This window comes from Geotrypetes seraphini, chromosome 8, assembly GCF_902459505.1.
Source record: "Geotrypetes seraphini chromosome 8, aGeoSer1.1, whole genome shotgun sequence".
NCBI lineage: Eukaryota > Metazoa > Chordata > Amphibia > Gymnophiona > Dermophiidae > Geotrypetes > Geotrypetes seraphini.
Window position 1 is genome coordinate 74,439,668 of NC_047091.1, and position 25,361 is coordinate 74,465,028.

Below are 25,361 nucleotides of genomic sequence, written 5' to 3' on the forward strand. Positions count from 1 at the left end.
TGAAGTCTCTGAGTGGGAATGATATGAGATTTGGGTAGATTGATCTCGAATCCCAGAAGTTGTAGAAACTGGATGGTTTGGTTGGTGGCCAAAAGGACCGCTTGAGCAGAAGTGTCTTTGATCAACCAATCGTCCAGGTAAGGAAATACATGCAGGTGGTGAGAGCGTAGAAATGCCGCTACCACAATGAGACATTTGGTGAATACCCTTGGAGATGAGGCAAGACCGAAGGGCAGCACCTTGTACTGGTAATGACAATGATTGATCATGAATCGGAGATATGGTCTTGAGGTTACATTGATCGGTATGTGAGTGTAAGCCTCTTTGAGATGGCTAAAGAAAGCATCTTGAATTTTTCTTTTACTAGATGAATGTTGAGATCGCGAAGATCCAGGATGGGTCTGAGATCTCCTGTCTTTTTGGGAACTAGAAAGTAACGGGAGTAGAATCCCTGCCCCTTTTGATCTAGAGGAACTTCCTCTATAGCGTTCAGAAGGAGGAGGGATTGGACCTCCTGAATAAGGAGGGCCGATTGAGGACTGTTCAAAGCAGACTCTTTTGGCAGGCTTTGAGGTGGAAGAGTCTGAAAGTTGAGAGAATAGCCGTGGCGGATGATGTTGAGGACCCATTGGTCCGAAGTGATTACTTCCCACCGGCTGAGGAACAGAGAAAGTCGACCTCCTATAGGCTGAGGCAGGAGAGCAGGAATAGGGATACTGGCTATACTGCGGAGAATGAAGTCAAAAGGGCTGTGACTTCTGCTGAGGTTGTTTTACAGCTTGTTGCTGCTGCTGTTGTCTGGGAGGCTGACGTTGCTGTTGCCTCTGACGCCTAGGTTGTTGAGCAGTGGTAGTCAATGGACGAGCTGTGAAGCGGCGTTGATAGGCCGATTGCTGCCTGTATGGTCTTGGCGGAGGAGGCTTCTTTTTATTCTTGAGCAGGGTATCCCAGCGCGTCTCATGAGCAGAGAGCTTTTGTGTGGTTGAGTCCATGGAATCCCCAAAGAGCTCATCCCCTAGACATGGGGCATTGGCTAACCGATCTTGATGGTTAACATCAAGCTCGGATACCCGAAGCCAGGCCAAACGACGCATAGCTACTGACATTGCTGTCGCTCTGGATGTAAGTTCAAAGGTGTCATATATTGATCTAACCATAAACTTACGCAATTGGAGAAGAGACGACAAGCATGTGTGAAAAGCGGGATGCTTTCGTGAAGGAAGATATTTCTCGAAAGAAGCCATGGTGGTAAGGAGATGCTTTAAATAAAAAGAAAAATGAAAAGCATAATTACTAGCCCTATTTGCTAACATAGCATTTTGGTAGAGCCTCTTACCAAATTTATCCATGGCCCTTCCTTCTCTGCCAGGAGGGACAGATGCATATACACTGGCTCCTGAAGTCTTTTTAAGGGTGGATTCGACAAATAAGGATTCATGTGGTAGTTGAGGTTTGTCGAACCCAGGAATGGGAATTACCTTATATAGAGAATCCAGTTTACGTGGGGCCCCTGGAACAGTTAGAGGAGTCTCTAAATTTTTATAGAAAGTTTCCCTCAAGATATCATGAAGGGGAAGTTTCAAAAATTCCTTTGGAGGCTGATCAAAATCAAGGGCATCCAAAAAAGCTTTAGACTTTTTGGATTCAGCCTCCAAAGGAATGGACAAGGACTCACACATCTCTTTCAAAAAACTAGAGAAAGAGGAAGTGGCCTGTTTGGAGGATGGGTCAGGGACAGCCGAATCCTCCTCCTCTGAGGAACATTCTCCTTCGGAAAGAAAGGGTTCCTCTGAGTCTCCCCACAGATCAGGGTCCCTGACATGGGAAGAATGGTCCCGAGACTCAGGTGTCGACGTTTGCATGTGTCGGGTTTTGCGCACCGACTTACCCGACCTCATCGATACCGTGTCCGGAGAAGTTATCGGTCGCACCGGTGCCGAAGTCTGCACCGATTGATGGTGAGCTCTCGGCTCCGGTGCAAGGACTGGCATCGATACCGATGAGGTTAGGTGAAGCGGTACCGAAACAGTGGAAGCGGGTAATACGGGTTCCACAATCGGTATCGAGACGGGTTGTTCCACAACCGGTACCGATGGCTCGGTGCGGACTGGCACCGGAAGGTTCGGTGTCATGATAGCAGGAAGGAGTCGTTCTAATTGCTCCTTAAGCTGCACCTGAAGGATGGCCGTAATGCGGTCATCGAGGGATGGCACCGGTACCGCTTTTTTCTTCTGCGGTACCTGCGGTGCCGCTCGACGCCCCGGAGATGAGGAGCCCGATGTCGAGGGACTCACCTCTATAGGGGCGGAGCGCTTCCGCTGGCGTCTTACAGGCGGCAGGATTGGACTCACTGCACTCGAGGCCGGAAGACGTTCCAGCGGGGAAGGCTTCTTAGCCGGCTTACCCGACTGTTGGGATGCCGGTGTGGAATCACGCGGCGTCGAAGACGAGGGTGCCGACTGAATCGGTGCCGAAGCCGGAGTCGAAGGAACGGGGTCGGACATCTCGGCACCGAACAACAATCGCTGTTGAATTAAGCGATTTTTTAATGTCCGTTTTTTTAAAGTAGCACAGCGGGTGCAAGAAGAGGCCTGATGCTCAGGACCCAAACACTGTAAACACCAGTTGTGTGGGTCCGTGAGAGATATAGGCCTAGCACACCGCTGGCACTTTTTAAAACCCGGTTGAGGGGGCATGAAAGGAAAAACGGCTTCCGCCAAATCGAAGGCCGAGGCTTCGATGGTGGCAGAAGGCCCCGCCGGGGAAAACCGAAAATTGAAGAAAAAAATAAAAGTTTTTTTTTTTTTTTTTAACAAAATAAAAGAAAGAAAAAAGGCAAATTAAGCCAAACGTTTACGCGAGCGGGAAGGCAAGTTAGGAAAAAATTTCAACAGCCGTTGAAAACGCGTCTTCTTAGCTCCGCGGAAACTAAGAAACTGAGGGACCGCGCGCCTCTGTCGGGCGGGAAGGCACTCGCGCGTGCGCGGTGCGGCCGAGCTAGAACTTTCTAAAAAGTTCTTAGAGTGCAATCACTCTAAAATTGTCCGTACCGGGGCTCCGTCGGTGCCGTCACCCATCAGTCAAGAATATGCTGCCTGCTTGTCCTGGGATAAGGAATCATATGCTGTTTTACAGGAAAGAGGATTATTGAGGTAAGAATCTAATCCTTCCTTGTTGTTCTACAGGAAAGAGGATTATCGATGTAAGAATCTAATCCTTCATTCCTGTGCAAACAGCATACGATTCCTCATGGATGGCATATCCAGAGCTGTCCCTTGAGTCTAGGACAGGACAGATGAGCCTGTGACTAACACAGAGGACCCAAATGCTCCATCTGTTCATGCCATCACGGCCACTCTGTAAAATTTTGTAAAGGTATGAAGGGTAGACCATGTGGCTACCCTACAAATTTTGTTGGGCAGTGCTGCCCTGCACTCTGCCCAGAAAGATGCCACACTTCTGGTAGAGTATGCTTTTACTGCAAATGGTGACTACTTTTCATAGCTACTGTACACCAAGGAAATAGCCATGTGGATCTATCAGGAAATAGAAGCTTTAAAAGCCGGTCTGCCCCGATGGCTAGCACTAGTCAAGGCAAATAGGAGATCCGACAGGTAGAATTCATTTGTGGTAAGAGAGGAAAAAGAGGTAGCAGACAGGTTAAACAAGTTTTTCTCGTCAGTCTTCACGAGCGAGGACACATCCAATGTACCAGAACCTGAGGAGATTATAAGTGGGGATCTAGATGAAAAGCTGGAGCAAATAGAAGTAAGCCATGAGGACGTCCTACGACAGATAGATAGATTAAAAAGCGACAAATCACTGGGCCCGGATGGAATCCACCCAAGGGTACTAAAAGAACTGAGAAAGGAAATAGCGGAAACACTCCAGCAAATATGTAATCTATCATTGAAAACTGGGGAGATCCCGGAGGACTGGAAAATAGCAAATGTCACGCCTATCTTTAAGAAAGGATCAAGAGGAGACCCGGGAAACTACAGGCCGGTGAGCTTGACTTCGGTTCCGGGTAAGATGATGGAAGCACTTATTAAGGACAGCATCTGCGAGCACATGGAAAAAAATGGGCAGCTGAGGGGGAGCCAACATGGCTTCTGCAAGGGAAGGTCTTGCCTCACAAACTTACTACATTTCTTTGAGGGAATAAACAGCCAGATAGACAAAGGGGAACCCATAGACATAATTTACCTCGACTTCCAAAAAGCTTTCGACAAGGTACCCCACGAACGACTGCTTAGGAAGCTGTGGAACCACAGAGTGGAGGGGGATGTATACCGATGGATTAAACACTGGTTGGCGGGCAGAAAACAGAGGGTTGGAGTGAAGGGCCAATACTCAGACTGGCAACGGGTCACGAGCGGAGTTCCGCAGGGGTCGGTGTTGGGACCGCTCCTGTTCAATATATTTATAGACGATCTGGAGACAGGGACGAAATGTGAGGTTATCAAATTTGCAGATGACACCAAACTCTGCAGCAGGGTTAGAACCACGGAAGACTGTGAAAGCCTGCAAAGGGACCTAACGAAGCTGGAAGAGTGGGCCAAAAAGTGGCAGATGCGTTTTAATATAGAGAAATGCAAGGTCATGCATGTTGGGAAAAAGAACCCGATGTTCAGCTATACAATGGGGGGAACATTGCTAGATGTGAGTACCCTTGAAAGAGACCTGGGTGTGCTGGTGGATACAACAATGAAAGCATCAGCACAATGCGCGACAGCCTCAAAGAAAGCAAACAGAATGCTGGGTATCATCAAGAAGGGTATCACGACCAGGACAAAGGAAGTCATCATGCCACTGTACCGTGCAATGGTGCGCCCGCATTTGGAGTACTGTGTCCAGTATTGGTCGCCGTACCTCAAGAAGGACATGGCATTGCTTGAGGGGGTCCAGAGAAGAGCGACGAAAATGGTAAGAGGTATGGAAAACCTTTCATATGCCGACAGGCTAGAACAGCTGGGGCTGTTCTCCCTGGAAAAGAGGAGACTTAGAGGAGACATGATACAAACTTTCAAGATCCTGAAAGGCATAGATAAGGTAGACAGGGACAGATTCTTCAGACTGTGGGGAACAACAAGTACAAGGGGGCACTCGGAGAAACTGAAAGGGGATAGGTTTAGAACCAATGCCAGGAAGTTCTTCTTCACCCAGAGAGTGGTGGACACATGGAACGCACTCCCGGAGGTAGTGGTGGGGCAGAAGACACTACAGGGATTCAAAGAAGGTTTGGATAAATTCTTGAAGGAAAAGGGGATTGAGGGATACAGATAGAAGTAAGGATAGGTTTTTTTTTTAGGGCAGGGAACACTTGACAGGTCATGGACCTGATGGGCCGCCGCGGGTGCGGACCGCTGGGTGCGATGGACCTCTGGTCTGATCCCGGTGGAGGCAACTTCTTATGTTCTTATGTTCTTATTTGTCACATTAAGATAACGAAGAACTCGCCTGACATCCAGCAACTTCAATATTTTGTCCTGTTTCTTCTCTCCCATGGGCTGAAAAAGCGGAAAGCCACACTTTTGAGTTTTATGTAATGTTATTGTGAATGTGATATTGTGAGTCGCTTAGTTTATTAAGTGGATTAGAAATATTTTAAATAAATAAAAAATAAAAATAAACTTCCTGGTCAACATCAAATACTGAAACTACCTTCGGTAGAAAGAAAGGCACAGTGTGAATAGACACCTGTGTTTCAGTGAATCTGAGGAAAGGTTCTATGCAATATAATGCTTGTTCCGACACTCTCCTCACTGAAGAGATTACATAAGAACATAAGAATTACAAAGATTAGGGGACACGCAAAGTTTGGTTTGGTTTATTTATTTATATCCTGCCCTTATCCAGTTACAAGGAAATACTTTTAAAATCAATAGGAGAAATTATTTTTTCACTTAGAGAATAGTTGACCTCTGGAACTCATTGCTAGAGTTTGTGGTAAGAGCGGATAGCTGGTTTTAAGAAGGTTATAGCCTAAGCAGTTTATATTCATGTATTTCTCCCTATCTGTCCCAGTGGGTTCACAATCTAACTAATGTACCTGGGGCAATGGTACATTAGTGACTTGCCCAGAGTCACAAGGAACAACGCTGGGCTTGAACCTGCATCCTCAGGGTGCTCATTGGAAACCGCTAAGAAGGAAAAAGTAAATGGTTAGTAATAAAAACCAATTAAGCTCAATTAAATGCTTCCTCTCAGACCAGTACTGCCTCAGGATTTTTTTTTTTAAAGTAAAAACTTTAATTAACAAAGGAGCAGACAAAGCTGTACTCTTTGCCTGAACTGTGGCAAGGCGTACAGCTAAGGCACCTTTAATTAAAATTTGGGGAGGTGAGGGAAAATGGGGGGAGGGACTCAGTCGCCTGAGTGTGGCACCCCTGAGGTCGGACAGATCCCCAAAAGAGTCCCCCAAGCTCTGTCTGGTCAACAAAAAAAGGAACAAAAAGGCCACTAATCAGATCCAACAGACCCTAACTAATCAGAGGAAAGACTGCACAGGCTTACCACCTCCACCTGCTGGAGCCTGAGAACAGATTGGTTGTAGATGGGACTGCACAGCCCACTTGTACTACTGCCAAAAGTCAATGTGTTCTCAGTCTCCACCTACTGGCAGAGGAGCGTAAACCCATCTGTTCTGTGCCGGACTGGAGGGACAATAAAAAGTGTCTGGATTTCTGCAACTCCCAGATTGTGGGAAAGGATTGAATACCTAGCATATGGAATCCAGAAGGGACATAACAGAATGAACAGTACTCACACATCTGCTATGTGCTGTGCCTGCATCAGCTCACTGCAGCTGGTAAAGAGAAGGGATTTCTGCCTCAGCCAAGCAAGGGTAGCTCCAGCAGATTGTCTCTTCGAGCTGCCTCTTATTCAGGACCCAAAAATCTGAAACCCTCGACCCCTCACATGCCCACATGATTCTTTGGGGGGGAAGGGGGGATGCAGCTGACCTCCTTCAAGTCTCTCAACCAGTCGCAGGATCAGATTAGCCTGCACACACGCACCTAACTCTACAGGAGTGCGCACCGCTTCCAGGGAACCTATTCTCAAGCTCCAAGTCTCAGCGCAGGCTAAGGCAGGTGCTTCTTTTAAAAGTGTGACCCTCCTGGCTTCAGACCCCAACATCTAGCCCTTCTCCCAGGCAGAGCTGTCCCAGGACTACTGGGAACCTCTTAGCACAGGAAAGCCTGGAATAAGAACAGCTTAAATCCCCCCCCAAAAAAAAATCTAGTCCAAAGCAGATGAAAAGACATCTTCTCAACTCGTTTGCAAAAGTTAAGATTAAGGAGAGGGGGTGTTGCCCAGAGAGACAAGGGAGCAGAGAGAAAATGATTGGTGTCTTTTACAAGCCAACTTGCGAGTTGAAGTGCTTAATCCATCTGTAAGGAATCATATGCTGTTTGCACAGGAAGTTGCAGTAATATTAAGGTGTTTGAGCAACTGGGCACATGATGGAAGACACAAATAATATCATTTAACAGTAGTTCATTTAAATCCAAAGTCAGCTTCTGCAGTTTGTTTTTTTTTAAATCACTGAATTCATTTGCCAATTGTCTAAGATGTGTAAAATTTTTACATATTGATACTAGTCTCAAGTTTTTAAATAATGACACAAGGACAAAGTTTGTCCCTGTCCTCGTGGTTTCTGTACCTTTCCTCTTCCCGGTGTCATTCTCTACCACACACTGCAGACTAACAAGCTCAGCCTGTGAGTACACACTCCCTACTCCCCCTAGATCCAAAACATACTCCCAGTCTCTCAGAACAATGGGACCCACAAGCTGGACTGAGCCATTGGAAGTCATCTTTTTCACCCTTGCTTATGAGAACATCGAGAGGCTTGGTCCAACAAATAGATTGTTCTGTAGAACAGCACATCTCCTGCACAACAAATCAAAGGATACGGGGCACAGCAAAAGGCTGAGCAAAAGCATGGAAGGCAGAGCCCCAGGTTATCTGCCAGGGAGCAATGTAAGTGAGGACGAAGCGCAGCTTATATAATAAATCCCAGAGCTGCAGTAAAAAAAAAAAAAAAAGAGAGAAATAAAACAGGAGAAAGATCTGCAAAGGAAAAACACCCCTCCTGTAGGAAATAATTCCCCTTCCTCTAAAAAACATCTTTAACAGATTAGAGCTATGGAATCTGCAAATACCCTGAAGTGCAAAATGTCTTCACTTATACAGTAATCTCTCAGAAATGCAGACTAGTTAAAGTAGTCTATGCACTGTAGTTCATTTTTATTGGTTCTTAGTTGTACACTGCTTTAAACACAGAATCAAACACCCAGCATGTTGTTTCTCTCTCTCCACCCTGACGCCAAGCCCTGAGTCCCCAGCATGATCCCCTGCAGTAGAGGCCCAGATGCTTCCCCACTCACCTTGCTGAAAAGGATGGACATAAGGAAGTAATCCAGCAAGAAACCCTCAGAGTACTTCTGGTAGTCAAATCGGAAGAAGAGAACGGTAAAGAGCAGGGTCACGTACTGCTGGGCTGGACAACAGAAAGTGGAACGCAGAAGTTTCATTCCCGCCACAGTGAAGAGCAGAGCGCGGCAGCTGCAGAAGCAGGAGGACAGAGTATTAGAGAGAAATAACTGCCAGTCAGTCAGTGAAGGCAGAAACTCATCTTGAGCTTCCAGTTCTGATTCCTTGCTGAAGTGACATCATCCTGAAATGGAAAGTTTTGAAAGTAGTGAACTTGAGCAGCTTGTACATGGGTCTTACTGAGGAGAAGAAAGAGCAGCCGGAACTATGATACTCACTGAATGCAAAGCTTATCTTGTTGGGCACTCGTGGAAGCGGCATCTAGCGTCAGAGCATTCAGCACCACCAAGGGGTAGATGAAGTACCTTTCAATGCACTGCAACCATGCATAGAGTTTCTCAAACCACATTAATTGGGCCTCACCTGTAGGTAAGACAAGATAAACTGGTATCACTCTTCTAGGATGGGAGGGGAAAAAGAATTACTTCAACCTGAAGAGACTGGAAACAGTCCCTCTCCATTTGCTCCTTTTCTAAAGACCTCAGAGGTGTATTACAGTCTTGCAGCATACTCAGCCTCCTTCCTCCCCCTATTCTCACCTCAAGATATTATTCTCTTCCATAAATCTCAGTTCTCCATGGACAAGCAGGATGAGTCAGCCATATATGGGTGATGTCATCCGAAGGCACCATAAACCTCAGTTATGTTATGGTCTTTCAATACACTCGGACCCCAGTTCGTTTACAGAAATGAGATGGCTCTAAATCAGGGGACTCAAAGTCGGGTTTTCAGGATTTCCCCAATGAATATGCATGAGATCTATGTGCATGCACTGCTTTCATTGCATATTCATTGGGGAAATCCATGAAAACCCGACTGGATTGCGGTCCTCAAGGAGGGACTTTGAGATCCCTGCTCTAAATCTAATAGGTGTTGGCACTGTCATCTCGAAGCTGGAACATTAGATCATTTGATATTCTATTGTCCAATGATTCTTGCTTTTTGGAAATCAATATGGGGGTCAAATAAATTGTATGTTGGAAAATCCAGTGGCATTATCGTATGATACTGTTCTGTTTGGCATGTCAATGAGGGTTAAGAGTCAAATATCATCTAAAAATAACAGGCTTTTACTTATTATGCCAAACTTTTATGACTCACTACAAAATATGAGAAAATAGTAACCTTAAAAAATAGTGCTCAGGAGACCTTACACACTCCAATGGGAATTCAGATTCCACTGTACTCAGAACAAGTCAGTGGTGTTGGAATTCTTCACCATTCCCTTTACATGGAGAGTAATAAATATTTTTTTGTGGAGATACATTTTTTGTTCTTTTTTTCTTTTTTTACATCCTTGTATATTCTACATCCAAATAACTTATTATAGCTTATAATAGCTTAAAAAGCGTATATATCGAAAAGGAATTAAAAGTATATCACTTAGCTTAAGATCCTTATCGGTTCCCCTTCCCGACGCGTTTCGGATCTTTTTCAAGGTCGGGGGAACAAAAGATAAGGTTAGTCCTTAACCATACATTTTCTGCCACTGGCTTATCTTGTTGGATAAGCCAGTGGGAATTCAGATTCCACTGTACTCAGAACAAGTCAGTGGTGTTGGAATTCTTCACCATTCCCTTTACATGGAGAGTAAGGAGAAATTAGGTTCTTACCTGCTAATTTACTTTCTTTTAGCTTCTCCAGACCAGTAGAGGTTAACTTTACGATTGGGTATATATCTAATCATGACCAGCAGGTGGAGACTGAAAACAAAACTTTGGGACAGTATATCCTAGCCCCTCCTCTCTATTTCCCTCAGTCTGCCGAATAGCCAAGCAGAACCAAGAACTGGAAAACAACAGAGAGAAAAAACAATACTCCGAAAGGAGTAACAAATAACATACGCAAAAATGCTGTTGGAAAATGCAGAGGAGAAATTCCCGAAGGAAGAAGGTCCCCACAGCTCGCCAGCTAAGCCAGCCGAGCCACAGCCGCTGTTCTTCAATTCTCCCCGGCCCTAGAAAAATACTAGAACCCGCAGCAAAAACCAAAAACTGCCCGCGCAACAGCCCCAACAACAACAACAACAGACAGGGTGGGGACCTCTACTGGTCTGGAGAAGCTAAAAGAAAGTAAATTAGCAGGTAAGAACCTAATTTCTCCTTCTTTAGCACTCTCCAGACCAGTAGAGGTTAACTTTACGATTGGGACGTACCAAAGCAGTCCCTCTCACGGGCGGGACCCCCGAAGGGCCGATACCAGAACACGCTCACCGAACACCGCGTCCCGACGCGCCTGAACATCTACCCGATAATGTCGAACAAATGAATGCAAGGAGGACCAAACCGCAGCCTTACAAATATCCACCGGAGGCACGAGCGACGACTCAGCCCAAGAAGCCGCCTGACCCCTAGTGGAATGAGCCTTGAGAAACTCCGGAACCGGCTTCTGACTCAGAAGATAAGCGGAAGCAATCATCTCCTTGATCCAACGCGCAATAGTAGCCTTAGAAGCGCCAGCCCCCCGACGAGGACCCGCCAGAAGCACAAAGAGATGATCGGAGCTCCGAAAATCCCGGGTCCGCTGCACATAAGCATGGAGGACCCGACCGACATCCAACTTGCGCAGCTGTCGTTGCTCAGAAGAACCCTCCCGACTACCCAAGACCGGGAGGACCACCGATTGATTGACATGAAAAGGAGAAACTACCTTCGGCAGAAAGGAAGGAACAGGCCGCAAAACAACCCGCTCCTTCGAAAACTCCAGGAAGGGAGCCCTACAAGAGAAAGCCTGTAGCTCAGACACCCGTCTAGCGGAAGTAATGGCCACCAAAAAGACCGACTTCAGCGTAAGGTCCTTCAACGAACAGCCATCCAACGGCTCGAAAGGAGGGCGCACTAGAACCGAGAGAACCAGATTGAGATCCCAAGAGGGAATCGAGGGCCTTATGGGAGGCCTGATCAACTTGGCCGCCCTAAGAAAGCGAATCACATCAGGAATGGCTGACAAACGCTGACCTGTCACCAGCCCCCGAAAAGCCGACAGGGCCGCCAGATGAACCCGAAGAGAAGACCAGGCCAGGCCCCTATCCAGGCCATCCTGCAAAAACTCTAGAATGTTAGGCAGAGAAGCGTGAAAGGAGACTACTCCCCGCGCTCGGCACCATTCCTCAAAAAGACGCCAAACCCGTACATAAGCCCGAGAGGTAGAAAGCCTCCGGGACCCCAAAAGTGTAGAGATCACCTTGTCGGAATATCCCTTCTTACTCAGGCGGCCCCTTTCAAGAGCCAAGCCGTAAGACAAAAGGGAGACGGGTCGAACATGGGAATGGGACCCTGCGTCAGAAGATCGCACTCGAGAGGCAGAGGAAGAGGATCCGCCACCAGATGCCTCACCAGATCCGCATACCACGGACGACGAGGCCAATCCGGAGCCACCAAGACCACCAGCCCCGGATGGCGAACAATGCGAAGCAGTACTCTGCCTACTAATGGCCAAGGAGGGAACACATACAACAGCCCCTCCGTTGGCCACGGTTGGACCAGAGCATCCAGACCCTCGGCCAGACCGTCCCTGCGACGACTGAAGAAGCGGGGTACTTTGGCGTTGCCACTTGTAGCCATCAGATCCATCAGGGGCTGCCCCCAAGCACGCACTAGCAACTGAAACGCCTCGGCGCCGAGACACCACTCTCCCGGATCCAAGAAGTGACGACTGAGGATGTCCGCCTGAACGTTTTCTACCCCGGCAATGTGAGAGGCCGAGAGGTCCAGAAGATGCGACTCCGCCCAAACCATGAGCCGAGCCGCCTCCTGCGCCACCAGAGTGCTCTTGGTGCCCCCCTGACGATTGACATAAGCCACCGCCGTGGCATTGTCCGACAGGACTCTGACCGACTTGCCCAACAAAAGGGAGTGGAAAGCCAACAGCGCCAGCCGGACCGCCCTGGTCTCCAACACGTTGATCGACCAGGAGGCCTCCTCCGTGGACCAGGTTCCCTGAGCTGAGTGACCCAGACACTGGGCCCCCCAACCCAGGAGACTCGCATCCGTAAGGAGCACCGTCCACTGCGGAAGATCCAGACCCACCCCCTGAACTAGGTGAGGGGTCCGGAGCCACCAACGCAGACTGCAGCGCGCCAAGCCTCGCAGGGGAACCGGAACATCCATCCCGTGCCTCTGGGGAGACCACCTCCGGAGCAGAGCATACTGGAGAGGACGCATGTGGGCCCGCGCCCACCTCACCACGTCCAGGGACGCCGCCATCGACCCCAGGACCTGGAGGAAATCTCGCGCCCGAGGACACCGGGACGCCAAAAGCAGGCGAATCTGAGACTGCAATTTGCTCACCCGGGCCTCTGGGAGGAAGACCTTCCCCAAGGAGGTGTCGAACAGCACCCCGAGGTACTCCAGACGCTGAGCCGGAACCAACCGACTCTTGGAAAGGTTGACCACCCAGCCCAGCGACCGGAGAAACTCCACCACCCGAGCCGTAACCCGGGAGCTTTCCTGCAACGACTTGGCCCGAATTAACCAGTCGTCCAGGTAGGGGTGTACCAGGATGCCCTCCGACCGCAAGGCTGCCGCGACGACCACCATCACCTTGGTGAACGTCCGGGGAGCCGTGGCCAGCCCAAAGGGAAGCGCACAGAACTGATAGTGCCGACCCAAGATCGCAAAGCGCAGGAAACGCTGATGAGAGGTCCGAATAGGAACATGCAAGTAGGCCTCCGTCAGATCGAGAGAAGTGAGAAACTCCCCCGGCTGAACCGCCAGAATGACCGACCGCAGCGTTTCCATACGGAAAGAGGGAACCTTGAGAGCCCTGTTGACCCCTTTCAAATCGAGGATGGGCCGAAAAGTCCCCTCCTTCTTGGGCACCACAAAGTAAATGGAGTACCTGCCCGTGCCCCACTCCGGGGGGGGCACTGGAACTACTGCCCTGAGATCTAGCAAGCGCTGAAGGGTCTGGCGAAACGCCAGCGTCTTCCCAGGAGTCTGACACGGAGAAGCGAGGAAAAAATCCGGCAGAGAGCGGGCGAACTCCAGGGCATAACCGTCCCGCACCACCTCCAGGACCCACTGATCGGACGTGATCTCGGCCCATTTGGGAAAAAAGTCGCGCAGCCGGGCCCCCACCGGAACCAAGGGGGGCGCCGGCAAGGCGTCATTGTGCAGGACGGGAAGCGGGGGAACCGGCGGAGGGATTCCCTGCCCCCCGACGGGCCCCCCGAAAGGGCTGCATGCGCTGGAAGAACCGACCCCGGGAAAACCCCGGAGACTGGAAAGAAGCAGCCCCACGCCCAGGGCGATACTTGCGAAATTCCCGCAAACGCCCCCGGGCCGCACCACCCCGAGACGCCGGGCGGGCACGGTCCTCCGGCAAACGGGGAACTTTCGAGTCCGACAGAGTCTGAATCAACTTATCCAAGTCCTCTCCAAATAAAAACGACCCCCGAAAGGGAAATTTAGTAAGCTTAGCTTTGGACGCAGCATCCGCCGCCCAAGCGCGCAGCCACAACACACGCCTTGCGGCCACGCCAAAAGCCATGGACTTAGCCGAGATCCGCACCAAGTCATACAGAGCATCCGAGAGGAATGAGGCAGCCATCTCAATCTTCGCTACCTCCTGATCCACCAGAGACCAGTCGTCAGACTCTCGATCCAAGACCCGCTCCGCCCACCGAAACACGGCGCGAGCGACCAGTCCCCCACAAATAGCCGCCTGGACCCCAAAGGCAGAGACTTGAAAATTTTGCTTAAGGATGGTCTCCAATTTGCGCTCCTCAGAGTCCCGCAAGGCAGAACCGCCCTCAACAGGCACGGTATGCCGCTTGGAAATAGCCGAGACCACCGCATCCACGACTGGTGAAGCTAACGTAGCCCGATCCCCTTCAGGAATGGGATACAGGCGAGCCATGCTGCGTGCCAGCCGAAACGGCATCTCCGGCGTTTTCCACTGCTCAAGAATAATATCCCGAATATCCTGATGCATAGGAAAAGAGCGGGAAACGGAACGGATCCCTCGTAACAGAGGGTCCCCCACACGCGGAGTCTCCGGCGGCGCATCCTCAAAACGCAAAGCCGAAGAAACCTGTTGAATAAGGTCAGGCAGCTCATCTCTCTGAAAAAGGCGCACCACGGACGCCTCGTCACTGGAGAACGGGAAACCCGACAACCCGCCGCCAGCTTCCGTCCCCTCCAGAGGGTCCTGGAATTCCTCAGAAGGGTCCAGGTCCTCCTCCAGACCGACACGTTCCTCCGACCACAAATCCTCGTCCCACGACACCCGCGGACGCTTGGACAAGAGAGGCGGCGGAGGGGACGTCACGTCAGACGAGAGAGGCAAAGCCGCAGGGAGCGCGGAGGAAACCCCACCCCCCGAGACCCCCTGGGCGCAACCGGGACCCCCAGCCGCCTGAAAATAGGCTTTGCATAATGAAAAGAAAAAATCAGGGGAAAAACCCCCCGAGGGTCCCAAGGGACTCCCTGCCACAGCAGGGGACCCAGCAGAAACCTGCCCCTGCTTAGCCAAAACAGGGGGAAGGTCACCTGAGGTGGAAGACAAAATGGAGGGGCCAGACAGAGAAGATGGCGTCTTTCCCGCCAAAACAGCTCCCTCCATAGCCTGCAGCGGCTGAGAGACCTGAATAGTCTCAGCCGCTAAAACAGGCAAGCCGGCATCAAGCTGTCAAAATATCAGCTGAGAGGGAATCCTCTAAAACCCGACCGTCGGCGGCTCGGGGAATCCCTCCGTGGGCGGACGGAGAAGACCGGGCTTCTCCACCGTTCCCTGCCGACTCGCGAGGCACCATCGGCGGGGAGCTCTGGGCGCCTGCAGCCGCTGCCGACGGAGCTCCTCCACCGCACCGGCCTGAACACCGCTTGCACAGGCCGGCCGCGAGTGCCTCGCGTCTGGAGCACAATGAGCACTTTTTCCCTTTAGAAGTGCTCATTGCTCCATACGCGACCTAGCTGTAAAAAAGTGCCGGTTAGTTGAAAAAATACAGTAAAATACAGTTTTCTTAAAGGGATACAACCCTCCAGACCAGCACTACCTCAGGATTTTTTTTTTTTTTTTTTACAGAACAGACTCCACAGGCTCTCGAAGCAATATGCCTTGCTTGATTTAGGGGGCAAGGCTTACTGCTGAGGCTCCTCTAAAAAAATATGGGGAGGTGGAGGAAGTGGGGGGAGGGACCCCGCTCGTGACCCGCCGGGTTTGACACCCCCGAGGTCGGACGAACCCCCAAACAGAGTCCGTCCAAGCTCCGTCCGGCTAAAAACAGGGACAATAAACCTCTAAACAAATTCCAACAGCCCTACCAAGGGAGATGGGTACAGATCACTCAACACCTGCTGGAGACTGAAAGAAGACTGGGGAAATAGAGAGGAGGGGCTAGGATATACTGTCCCAAAGTTTTGTTTTCAGTCTCCACCTGCTGGTCATGATTAGATATATACCCAATCGTAAAGTTAACCTCTACTGGTCTGGAGAGTGCTAAAGAATAAATATTTTTTTGTGGAGATACATTTTTTGTTCTTTTTTTCTTTTTTTACATCCTTGTATATTCTACATCCAAATAACTTATTATAGCTTATAATAGCTTAAAAAGCGTATATATCGAAAAGGAATTAAAAGTATATCACTTAGCTTAAGATCCTTATCGGTTCCCCTTCCCGACGCGTTTCGGATCTTTTTCAAGGTCGGGGGAACAAAAGATAAGGTTAGTCCTTAACCATACATTTTCTGCCACTGGCTTATCCAACAAGATAAGCCAGTGGCAGAAAATGTATGGTTAAGGACTAACCTTATCTTTTGTTCCCCCGACCTTGAAAAAGATCCGAAACGCGTCGGGAAGGGGAACCGATAAGGATCTTAAGCTAAGTGATATACTTTTAATTCCTTTTCGATATATACGCTTGTTAAGCTATTATAAGCTATAATAAGTTATTTGGATGTAGAATATACAAGGATGTAAAAAAAGAAAAAAAGAACAAAAAATGTATCTCCACAAAAAAATATTTATTACTCTCCATGTAAAGGGAATGGTGAAGAATTCCAACACCACTGACTTGTTCTGAGTACAGTGGAATCTGAATTCCCATTGGAGTGTGTAAGGTCTCCTGAGCACTATTTTTTAAGGTTACTATTTTACTTATTATGACAGGGGTTGCCATACAACAGATTAAGAGTAATTGGAAAAATTGGGAAAGACTGAATTAGTTTCTGGTGGAACTCTTTATGCCACATTTATAAAATGGAAAGGATAATAGCCACACAAGCAGGGGAATTTTAAAAAATTTCAGGGTATTTGGGAGCCATTAACAAAATATTATAATGATTGAATATTATATTTCCCCTTAAAAATGCACATCCAAGTTGGGGAGAGGGAGTTCTATGGTTTGGATATTAAATAAGGTATATTAGAATGAGGTTTATGATAGGTTTTATTGAATTTAAAGAATGTAATTTAATTAGGTGGGAGGGGGATAAATTCTGATATGTAATTTAATAGATTATTAAGTGTTATATTGGAGTTTGAAATGATGTAAATGATGTTATACTTATTGTAAGTTTGTTTTTTTTAAATAAATAAAGAATTGAAAAAATAAAAAATACACTCAGTCCTCAATGCCACTCCTTACACACAGACTTCAGAGATGTTGTGATCCCACAGAACTCATCAGGTCTACTTTCACTAATGTATTAGCACTCTTTTCTCCTTAGCAGTTGACATGTGTAGTGCAGAGGAGGTAAGAATAAAAGTGCTCTTGCTTTCAAAATGAAGTCCCACAGAATGCAGGCCACATCCTGCTGGTTTCCCCTTCTCCCTCACCCACCTTCGACATATGCTGAGTGTTTTGGCCTGCAAATAATGTTGAGTCTTCCTACACTCTAGTTACTATGGGGATTAAAGTATGACACGGTGACTGTTACCCATGGGTACGGGGACAAGGCCATTCACTGCCCTGTGGAGCAGTGAATGGCCTTGCCCCCGCAGTAAAGGATCTGCCAAGTTGACTCCCTTCCTTCCCCTCTGCATAATGGATAACATAACATCAATTTCTAGACCACATAACCTTACAAGTTCTATGCGGTTTGCAAAAAACTAATAAAATGTAACAATTAGGGAATGAGAATGAAATTAATTGCCTAAGAACCTAGAAAAAGGATAGGTTTTCAAGTATCTCCTAAATTCTAGATAGGAAAATGAAATAGTAAGTAATTGCAGGAAATCTTTATCCCAAATGGCTGCCTGATATGAAAGCATACATTCTTGATATCATTTAAACTTGCAACCCTTCACTGATGGATAGAGAAATAAAGCATGAGTTTTACGAGAGAATTTTTGAGTAGACTTTGAAAATAAACCATCAAGTACAATGGAGCTTGACCCATCAGGACTCTGTAATAGATGCAGCCCAATTTGAAGACAATACGTGCCTCAAGCAGTAGCCAATGCAATTCCCAAAATAGAGGGATGACATGTTTAAACTTATTCAAGTCTAGCTGCTCCCCTTGCGATTGTGCGTGCAACAGCTGTCCCACCACCCCCCTCGCAAGTCCAAAAGCTACCCTCCCTCCCTATCACGGGTGGAACAGTATCTCATCCTTGCACCCAATGCTTTTGTCGCTGGGGATTCCATTTATAAACAGGCTCCCTTCCGCCGAAACTGACACAAGGGCTTCCTGCTGATGTCAGAGGGAAGCTTTTCTGGTCAGCCGGGAATCCCAGTTACCTCGACTGACCTCCTTCCAGCTTGGCTGCTCCTTCTTGTCTTCAGTATCAGCCACACTTGTTTGCCGGGACAGCGCACAGTGGCTCTTGCATGCTGCACATAGCTGACCCGGAAGCAGTGGCTCTTGCACGCTGCACGTGGCTGACCCGGAAGTAGTGGCTTCCAGGTCAGCCATGTGCAGCGTGTAAGAGCCGCTGCACGCAGTCCCAGCAAACAAGTGCAGCTGGCGCTAAAGACAAGAAGGAGCAGCCAAGCTGGAAGGAGGTAAGTCGAGGTAACTGGGATCCCCGGCTGACCAGAAAGGCTTCCCCCCGATGTCAGCTCTGACACCGGAGGGAAGCCCTTGTGTCAGTGGAGGGAGGCATGCCCAGTTGGACGGCCCTGAAGGGAAGTAAGGGAGAGAGGGGATAATGTGATACAAAGGGAGGGGGGATGAAGAGTGCATTGGGACATGGGAGGGACACAAATTTGGGACAAAGGCTGGAAGACAGGGAGGGGGGACAGAAACTCAGGACACAGAAGGAAGGAAGGAGGCATGAACTTGGGACACAAGGGAGGGAATAGAAAGGGAGAATTGTTGGGCATGAGTGTGTAAGTGAGAGGGAAAGAGATGGTGCACATGGGGAAAGGAAGAAAGAGGAAAACTGTTGGGCAGAGAGAGAGAGAGAGAGAGGAGTGAGGTACAGATACATGGGGAAGAGAAGGATGAGAGGGAGAAATGGTGCTTGGATATGGTGCTGGAGAGGGAACAGAGGGACAGATTAAAGGGGATGCAAGGGGGAAGAATGTTGTTCTGTGGACAGGACGGGGACCGAGCTGGCGGGACACAGACGGGGGCGGGGATGGAGCCAAGATCACGGAGAAGGGGGGAGGATGGGGGGGTGTCAAATTTTTTTCCCCATGTCATTCTCTAATGTGGATTTACAAACAAATATCTGTAATGTCATGGCCCAGCTTGGTTTTTCCCAATTTTAAGAACTTTAATGCAGTGCTTACAATATTGGAATACATGGGTGAGTCAAAATTAGTTTTCCCTCTATTGTCCCTCTATCTGTAGTGTACATGTTACATTATGAGGGATGGACTCCTCTGATCCTTTTCTTATTTCTCTTAATGTACCTCATGAGAGCATTAGAGGTTCCATGCTGGGTGTGACATTCGACAACCAGAAGAAATGCATATAGTGCTTGCTCCCAGAAGTAAGAGATAACCCCAAGGTGACATGGCTGATAACCATCAATGAACCTGTCCTCCAGAACCCTGTTCAAGTCTTTTCTAAACCAAACTCTAGTATAAATCTTCATTGAATTTGCTGGCAACAAATTCTGAATCTTTTATATGCAATAACCCTATTTACTTGTTCCAGCCCACTGATGATTTTATATCACACATACACATGGACTTGAGGAACCTCTGCTCTTCTACTAACTATGTAATTACATTCATATGCATGCGTGCCCATGTGGATGTGCTCACATGAACAAGTGTCCATGTGCGCTCCTGTGCACACATGTAAGACATAACGGAAAGCAGTACTCACTCCTGACTTCAAATTGGTTGTATTCATGTGATTTGAGCAAGGGCTGGGAGAGGCAGAACCAGGGCAACTGCTTCCGAAGCTGTGGGAGGAGGTAATGAGCCAAGAACCCCAGAAACCCTGCCAAAGCATACAGGACAAACCCTAGAACAGACTGAGAGAGAGAGCACAGTTAGAATGGGGATCCCAATCACCCCCTTCCACAAATCTCATGTATAATAGGGAATGAAGAGGTAGAGCTGTTACAGATGGGAGTCAGAGTGGGGTTAAATCTGAAGTCAGAGACCAGAAGAGAGAAAGACAGTCAAAAGAGATATAAACACATAGAAAAAAATGTTTAAAGAGGCCGAATTTATTTCTCATTATTGCAAACAAAACAACTTTCCTCTTGTTAACATAGTAACATAGTAAATGACCGCAGATAAAGACCTGAACAGTCCATCCAGTCTGCACATTAGTTATTCTCATTAAAAATACATGATTAAATTAACTTGTCTCTTCTTTGATATTTCTGGGCCATAGACTAAAGTCCACCTGGTATTGTCCTAGGTTCCAACTGCTGAAGTTGCATTTCTAAGCTCACTCCAGCCTATCCAACCATCCCATTGTTTGCAGGATATCTACTGTAAAGTCTGGCCAGTAAAGTCCTCATGTTCCAAGTTAGTGGAGTTCCCACTGATACCCTCCCCAGCCCATTCTACACCAAATCACCATATATGGGACACAAACCATACAAGTCTGTCCAATACCGGTCTTAGTTCTTTAATTTATACAATTTGTTTTCTAATTAGAAATCCTCTGTGTTTATCCCACGCTTTTTTGAATTTCATCACCATTTTCCTCTCCACCACCTCTCTCGGAAGGGCATTCCAGGCATCCGCCACCCTCTCCATGAAAAAGAATTTCCTAACATTACTCCTAAGTCTTCTTCACACAGCCTCAAGTTATGCCCTCTTTACCATTAAGTCGAGCTCTGCATGATGATCTGTGTACCACTGTGTACCATCACTCCTCCTGCGCCTCAGTATATCTCTCCCTGCCCTTCCCTTTCCCTGAACCAGCATACCTTCAGAGCAATGAAGACAGTGCTGGCACTGATGGCAAAGGTGATCACAGCAATGAGGACACACATAATCAGGTCTGAGTGCAAGATCTCCCTCTGGGGGAATGAGAACCACAAGAAGTAGTTAATACCTGTGCAAAAATAGAAAATTCATCCAGGTCCCAGCTCTCCCCCTCCCATGCAAAATATGGCTCTTACCACAGAGCTGCGGAGTTTCTCTGGAAGGGGGTCTCTGATTTCTGCTACGGCTGTGCCACCATCTCCCTCCACATTTCGTTCTTCTGGTTCCTGGAAAAGGTTTGACCGGATCAGTGACCTGAAAATCAGAGCAGTGGGAGGCAGGGGGATGAAAAAGTGCAGCATGAAATTAACATAAGAATAACCATACTGGGTCAGACCAAAAGTCCATCTAGCCCAGTATCCTGTTTCCAATAGTGGCTAATCCAGATCACAAGTAGCTGGCAGAAACTCAAATAGTAGCAATATTCTATGCTACCGATTCCAGGGCAAGCAGTGGCTTCCCCCATGTCTGCCTCAATAGAAGACTATGGACTTTTCCTCCAGGAATTTGTCCAACCTTTTTCACACCCAGCTACACTAACTGCTGTTACAACATCCTCTGGCAACAAGTTCCAAAGCTTAACTATTCGTTCAGTGAAAAAAATATTTCTTCTTATTTGTTTTAAAGGTATTTCCATGTAACTTCACTGAATGTTTTTACTCTTTCAAAAATTTACAAAGTCTTTGTAAATTTTTGAAAGAGTAAAAAATGGATTCACTTTTACCCATTCCACACCACTCAGACTTTTGTAGACCTCAATCACATTCTCCCTCGGCTGTCTTTTCCGAGACAAAGAGCTCTAATCTCTTTAGCTTTCCTCATATGAGACTAGTTCCATCCCTTCATCATTCCAGTTGCTCTTCTTTGAACCCCCTCCAACTCTACTATATCTTTTCTGAGATTCAGCAACCAGAACTGAATGCAACACTCAAGGTGAGGTTGCAACATAGAGCAACACAAAAGATACCACAATATTCTCAGTCTTATCTATCATCCCTTTCCCAATAATTCCCAACACACTGTCTGCCCCTTTGGCCACCACCGCATACTGGGTGGAAGATTTCAGCAGATTGTCTACACTAGATCTCTTTCTTGGGTACTAACTTCTAAGGTGAACATAACATAACATCATGTTTCTATACCGCTCAACCATAAGTTCAATGCGGTTTACAAAAATTACATAATCTACAAAAAAGGGCCATCATAGATGACTACTCAGACAAGTACTTAGGGAAAAGATAAGACTTCAATTGTTTCCTAAAGGGTTCATAAGAGTGAGAAGTAAGTAACAGTAAAAGAAAGTTTTTGTCATGAAAAGATGCTTGAAATGAAAGCAGATGATCATGGTATTTCTTGCCTTTGCAGGCTTTAATAGAGGGAAATACAAACAGAGCATGTGATTTTCTAATATTCTTATCGGATACTATTGAAAATCTGTCAGCTAAATAAAGTGGAGTTTGGCCATGACTTTATGACATATGCAACCCAGTTTAAAGATAATGTGTGCCTCCACGGGAAGCCAGTGCAACTCCCGGTAGAAAGAGGTTACATGATCATATGCATAGACCATCAAGAGAAACTAGAAACTTCTACTTATTTGCTTATCCAAAAATTAATGGGTGTAGATATAAGACCTTCTTAGATAGGACCCTAGCATTTCAAGCTGGAAGGCAACAATCTTGGTTAGGTAAATGTATTCAGCAAGCTATGTTATCCTATTGCAGTTTTTGGAAATTAATTAAGACCACTTTGTTCGATAAGTTTATTACTTAATGAGAGTTTTATTATTGAAATTCTATTTTACAAATATTTGTATTTTTTACTGTATTATTGTATTTCGCTGATTGGCCAGCTCTTTTTAGTGTAAACCGTCTAGAAAGCACAGTTACTTACCGAAACAGTTGTTATCCAGGGACAACAGGCAGCTATTCTCAAATGTGGGTGACGTCATCCACGGAGCCCGGATGCGGACAACCTCGCAAGCAGACTTGCTTGTAGAAATGTAGAAGTTTTGAGTCAGCTGCACTGCGCATGCGCAAGAGCCTTCCCTCCCAGCACAGGGCGAGTCTCCTCAGTTCAGATAGCTAGCAGAGAAGCCAACCTGGGGAGGTGGGTGGGTTGTGAGAATAGCTGCCTGCTGTCCCTGGATAACAACTGTTACAGTAAGTAACTGTGCTTTATCCCAGGACAAGCAGGCAGCCTATTCTCACATGTGAGTGACCTCCAAGCTAACCAGAATGGGATGGTGGGAGTGTTGGCAACTTAGGAGAATAAATTTTGCATTACTCTCTGGCCAAAATGGCCATTCCGTCTGGAGAAAACATCCAGACAATAGTGAGAGGTGAAAGTATGAACTGAGGACCAGGTGGCAGCTTTGCAAATTTCCTCAATAGGAGTGGATCTGAGGAAAGCTACTGAAGCCGCCATGGCTCTGACTTTGTGGGCTGTGACTCGACTCTGTAGATGTAGTCCAGCCTGGGCATAGCAGAAAGAGATACAAGCAGCCATCCAGTTGGAGATGGTACGCTAAGAGATGGGATGTCCCAACTTGTTTGGATCAAAGTAGACAAAAAGTTGAAGAGCAGTTCTGTGTGGTTTGGTGCGTTCCAAATAGAAAGCCAAAGCACGTTTATAGTCCAGAGTATGAAAAGCTGATTCTCCAGAATGAGAATGAGGTCTTGGAAAAAACACTGGAAGTACAATCGATTGGTTGAGATGAAATTCTGAAACCACTTTAGGTAAGAATTTAGGATGAGTACGGAGGACCACCTTGTCATGATGGAAAACAGTGAAAGGTGGATCAGCAACTAACGCTTGAAGCTCACTGAATGTTCGAGCAGATGTGAGGGCAATGAGAAACACCACTTTCCAAGTGAGATACTTCAGATGAGCCGTAGACATTGGTTCAAATGGAGGCTTCATCAATTGAGCAAGAACAACATTGAGATCCCAAACCACCTGGTGTGACATTGAAAAGTCTTTTCATAAATTTGGAAACCACCGGATGAGCAGAGAGGGGTCTTCCTTCAACAGGCTGCTGAAAAGCAGCAATTGCACTGAGATGGACTCGGATAGATGTAGACTTGAGGCCAGAAGTAGGTAAGTGCAAAAGATAATCCAAGACAGAATCCAAGGAGGTATCTCGAGGCTCCATGTCATGAGAGATGCACCACGTAGAAAATCTAGTCCATATTTGGTGGTAGCATTGTCTAGTGGCAGGCTTTCTAGAAGCCTATAAAATGTCTCTTACAGGTTGAGAAAACTGAAGAGGAGATATGTTGAGAGGTACCAAGCTGTCAGGTGCAGAGACTGCAGATTGGGGTGAAGTAGAGATCCTTGACTCTGTGTAAGCAGAGACGGAAAAACTGGTACAGGTTAAGGCTCCCTGCTGATGAGTTGAAGTAGAAGGGAGTACCAAGGTTGTCTCGGCCACCGAGGAGCTATCAGAATCATGGTGGCATGATCGTTCTTCAACTTGACTAGTGTCTTGAGAATGAGAGGAAATGCATACAGAAAGAGATTCATCCATTCCAGTAGAAAAGCATTTGCCTCGAGGTGATGAGGAGAATATATCCTGGAGCAGAAGTGAGGTAGTTTGTGGTTATGGGGAGCTGCAAAGAGATCTACCTGAGGAGTTCCCCACTGAGAAAAAATGTGATGAATTGAGTGTCCATTCGTGAGGTTGCAGAAGACGACTCAATTTGTCTGCCAAACAGTTTTTCACCCCTTGGATGTAAACAGCTTTCAGGAAGGTGTTGTGTAGAATTGCCCAGTCCCAAACCTTCAGAGCTTTTTAACAAAGTGAGAGAGATCCCGTTCCTCCCTGCTTGTTGACATAGTACATAGCGACTTGGTTGTCCATTCGGATGAGGACTACCTGGTTGTGAAGAAGATGTTGAAAAGCTTTGACAGCATTGAAGATTGCTCTGAGTTCCAACAGACTGATATGACACTGACGATCCGTGCTGGACCAGTATCCTTGAGTACGGAGACCGTCGAGGTGAGCCCCCCCCCAAGCGTAGATCAAAGAATCTGTCATGAGGACCTTCTGATGAGGTGGCGTCTGAAACAGTAAACCTCTGGAGAGATTGGAAGAGAGCATCCACCAGTGGAGAGACTGTCTCAATGAAGGAGTGAGTGTAATGTGTCGAGATAGTGAATTGCAAGCCTGCGTCCACTGAGATACCAGGGTCCACTGAGGGATTCGAAGATGAAGTCTGGCAAAAGGAATCACGTGTACTGTGGAGGCCATGTGACCTAGTAGGACCATTATGTGTCTTCCTGAAAGTGAAGAGCGGGAAGACACTTTGTGACAGAGCTGAATAAGAACATCCAGACGTTGTTGAGGAAGGAATGCTCTGAGTTGGACAGTGTCCAGAACAGCTCCAATGAATTGTAGATTCTGAGAGGGCTGGAGTTGGAATTTGAGAAAGTTGATTTTGAATCTCAAGCTTTGTA

General features: G+C 47.3%; 1 protein-coding gene across 9 annotated transcripts in view; it reads right to left on the reverse strand.

Moving 5' to 3' along the window:
- PCNX3 (pecanex 3) overlaps positions 1-25,361 on the reverse strand; it is a 151,690-nt gene that overhangs the window by 46,903 nt on the left and 79,426 nt on the right. For all 9 annotated transcript variants that reach the window (XM_033953724.1, XM_033953723.1, XM_033953719.1 and 6 more), the window contains 6 exons: positions 21,041-21,158; positions 20,846-20,938; positions 19,783-19,933; positions 8,778-8,922; positions 8,394-8,571; positions 7,920-8,028 (listed from right to left, as the gene is read on the reverse strand). In XM_033953724.1, coding sequence (XP_033809615.1) covers positions 7,920-8,028; positions 8,394-8,571; positions 8,778-8,922; positions 19,783-19,933; positions 20,846-20,938; positions 21,041-21,158 — 794 coding nt within the window. The remainder of the gene's footprint in view (positions 1-7,919; positions 8,029-8,393; positions 8,572-8,777; positions 8,923-19,782; positions 19,934-20,845; positions 20,939-21,040; positions 21,159-25,361) is intronic.